Source organism: Propithecus coquereli, unplaced genomic scaffold (assembly GCF_000956105.1).
Source record: "Propithecus coquereli isolate 6110/MARCELLA unplaced genomic scaffold, Pcoq_1.0 Scaffold2, whole genome shotgun sequence".
NCBI lineage: Eukaryota > Metazoa > Chordata > Mammalia > Primates > Indriidae > Propithecus > Propithecus coquereli.
Genome location: NW_012144966.1, coordinates 13,168,961 through 13,172,469, shown reverse-complemented (window position 1 = coordinate 13,172,469; position 3,509 = coordinate 13,168,961). Strand labels below are relative to the sequence as shown.

Below are 3,509 nucleotides of genomic sequence, written 5' to 3'. Positions count from 1 at the left end.
TCTGGGCGACAGGGGGCGGTGTGTCCTGCGAAAAGCCAAAGCTCCCGGAAGCCGCTCTTGGCGTTTGATTTCCGCCACTTCGCCTTAGGAAAAGTGAGGCCCCGGTTTAAATCGAGATATTATTATTCTGATAATATGTGATGTAGCGCCACACCAACCGCAAATTTAAACACTCACTTAAGAAATAAATATAAATTACTGAAACAGGTATTAGCACTCGGTGGGCAGTGTATGTCGCCTGTGGCTGCAATCTGCAAACCCTTGTAGGACGCAGGGCGTCATCCACCCACACAAGGACAGCGAAGCTGTCGTCCTGACCCACTAAACACTCCGGGCCTAGAAAGCAGTAAAAAGCAACGGCAAGGCCGAGCAGGCAGCGCCCGCCGGCCCGAACCTGCGAGCGGGGTGGGGGTGGCCCCACTGGTCCTGGCGGGCAGCCCAGCCCCGGGCACGATTTTCTTTCTGCCCTTTCCTGCGTCCCGCGCTCTTCCGGCCCGAGTTCGGAGGCCCACTATGGCGCTGCTGGGCTGGGGTGTCTTTGCCCGGGGATCCTGGCTGCCCTGCCTCAGTCCTCGGCGGGTAAGGCGGCCGGGCGCGCTCGGAGGTTGGGGGTCGGGGGGATGGGGTCAGGTTTCGCCAGCAGAGTAAGTCCTGGTGTGTGTAGGGGGGATAGGGAGGGCACATGGTTTTCGAAGTTTTCACATTTTTGCAAGTTTCAGAGTTGTGTGTAAATGGGTAGAGGCAGGGAAGGATACGGCACGGCGGCCCCTTGAGTGGGAGAGAGGCCAGGGTAGGGGGAGTGGGCCCTGCAGGGACCACCGGCCTTACTGAAGTTTTTTTTCTTTTTTTTAAATGAGGAAAATCCATTTATGTGTTAGGTGTGGGATTAAACAGCAATGCAAACACATTCACATAAAAATGAAACAAAACACAAAAACTTCAACTGTCTGTAGACTCCCAGAGAAAAAGCTGGGAGAGGAGCATCTCACATTGGCTTCCACCTCTGTCTCCTCCACACTTCTGTAGTTTTGTTTTGTCAACGTCTCTCAACTGAACCCATAATTGAAGTACAATATGCAGGTGAAGACTGCTAGGAAGGGGAAGAAAGAGAAAGAAAAACAAAAAGAAGCCGTATGCAAGACAGGCCCTCCCTCCAACTAAATATAAAAATCTTAATAAATAAACTAAAAAGCAGAATTTCTTTAGCCAGGTAAATAAATTAATATGTCAACTGTGAAAAAACTTTCTATTTGATAGAGCTGGTAACCATGGTTTTTTGTTGTTGATGTTGTAATTTGTTTTGTTTTTAATACAGGCAGCAATAGTTCTAAATGTGAATACAAAAAACTGGTATGGTGATTATCTCAAGTAAGAGGATTTTCTTTTAAAAAGTGAGATTCGTTCATGGCTACTAGGGTTTTCCTGATATTTTTCTCTTCCTGTAAAGACTACGTATAGGTCACTGTAAAGGAATCCTATTCTCAAAGAACTTTCTCACTTGAAACCTACAACAGCTTTGTGAGGTAGAAAAGTCTTCAGAGATTATTTTTTTTAACCACAAATGATTAGGATTGTAATAATAAGATCACACAGACCATATCCCCACTCTTCTGACACCGTTAGACAAATACAGTTTGAGAGAGAGAAAATGAACTTGCTTAAAAATTCAGTGCAATCTGACAATATTGATTTTCCTTTGCTTAATAAAAATGGAAGTTTTGAGGATGGGAGTTTGGAGGCAAGAGAGAAACCTGTTAGTGTGGTTTGTCTTCTTCCTGGCACATGGAGGCTGGGGTTTGAATCCCTGGGAGAAGAAAAGTCTTAACATCTGTGAAGTGAAGTGGGAGGTTGCTCCAGGGAACATTATGTTATTGTGGGCAAATACAAGTTATTACAATTAAAACCCCTAATTTCAATACTTTTGTTACTAAGAACCAAGAGAAATGTTTCATCTGTCATAAAACCTATTTGTGAAGTGCTATATTAATGTGTGCTGTTAGCTAGTAGGCATCAGTTAATTCAGTAAATATTTATTTATGCCTGGCCCTGTGCTATGCCCTGGGGATACAAAGATTTAAAAACTATGAACTTTGTTCTCAAGTTACTCTCAGTTCTGATGAGGAAAACAGTCATTTAGTTGTTTATCAAAAAGTGCTAATTCAGTGCCTACTAAGTGTTGGGCATTCTTTGGGGACCATGGTTGAAAGACATCCCTACCTTCAATGTGCTAACAGTCTCATGTATGTTTTTCAAGCCATAGGTAATAATCAATGAGTGGGCTTTGAAATCAATTTAGTGCAGCAAAATAGATTTTAAAAAATAAATTGGAATAGAATAGGATATATCTGAGTTCATCTCATGTAGTGAAGCTGTTTACTTTGTGAAACTTTAAAAAATTTGCCATTCATCCTTTTGTAGATTGGTTCTTTGATAACTGTGATACACACTGCCATTCTCCCTTTCTGTTTGTTTTTATCAAGAGTATTAACCTGACTAATGATTCCTGGCCAATGGTAATTCAAGCAATACAGTTAAATTTTAAAAAACATAGAAACCAAAAAAACAAAGTAACACATGACTTCAGACTGACCACCCAGAACATTTGGCGAACATGATTCCTGGCATTTTTTCTGGTGAAAGGATGGGTAGCATAATTTTACTTGGATGTTTCACATTTATTTTTTCCTTAGAGTATAGTCAACATTGTTTCATTGTCTTGTGACATTGAATATTGTTAGGAAGAAGTATAAAACCAACTGGATATTTTTTCTTGTTTATGTTTTCTTTGTTTTTATTGATTTATTTTCTATCTGGAAAGCCTAAGTATTTCTTTATCCAATTTAAAATTCTAGAATATAAACCCCATGGAGGCAAGGATTTTCATCTAGTTTGTTCACCATTTATCCCTAGAACAGTACCTGGTACAGAGTAAACATGTATTAATAATATCTGTTACATGAATGAATATGTATACTGTGTTGCTATATAAAGCAAATTTCTTACTATGGTTCACATTTAAAAAATGTCTGAAAAATGAGTCCAATGAGTCACCATAAGACATCAATAGACTGTAAAAATGCATGTGTATTTTAATACATATATGAACAAAACGGTGTGTCTAGAAGAGGCAGGGAAGGCTTCATAAAGGAGGTGGCTCTTAGAGCTTACTTTTGAAACAGGAATTGTAATCCATGAGGCCCCAGAGGTAATCTAGACCTAAGGAATAATGTGTATCAAGAAGTGAAGGAGCATGGCTATTTCTAAAAATTCAAGTGGTTTGGTATTATGGAGTTCGTGAAGTATAGGGGCAAAGAGAGGTGGATGGAGATGAAACTGATGAGGTTACTGGGGACCCGGGTGGGCATGGTTGGCTTCCCTTATTTATATAGCAAATTGAGCATTTACCATGTGCTAGCCACTGTGCTAGGGATATGAGGGCATGAAAGAGAGCTGATTCCTGTTCTCAGGAAGCTTACAGTCTAACGGCACCATAGTATAATATGGTATGT

General features: G+C 40.8%; 1 protein-coding gene across 1 annotated transcript in view; it reads left to right on the top strand.

Annotated features, from left to right (window-relative positions):
• Window positions 1–337: 337 nt before the first annotated feature.
• The window catches only part of DECR1 (2,4-dienoyl CoA reductase 1, mitochondrial), a 54,386-nt gene continuing 51,214 nt past the window's right edge, over window positions 338–3,509 (top strand). Inside the window, exon 1 of the mRNA XM_012643628.1 lies at window positions 338–579. Within this exon, the coding sequence (XP_012499082.1) occupies window positions 514–579 (66 nt within the window). The 5' untranslated portion in view covers window positions 338–513. The remainder of the gene's footprint in view (window positions 580–3,509) is intronic.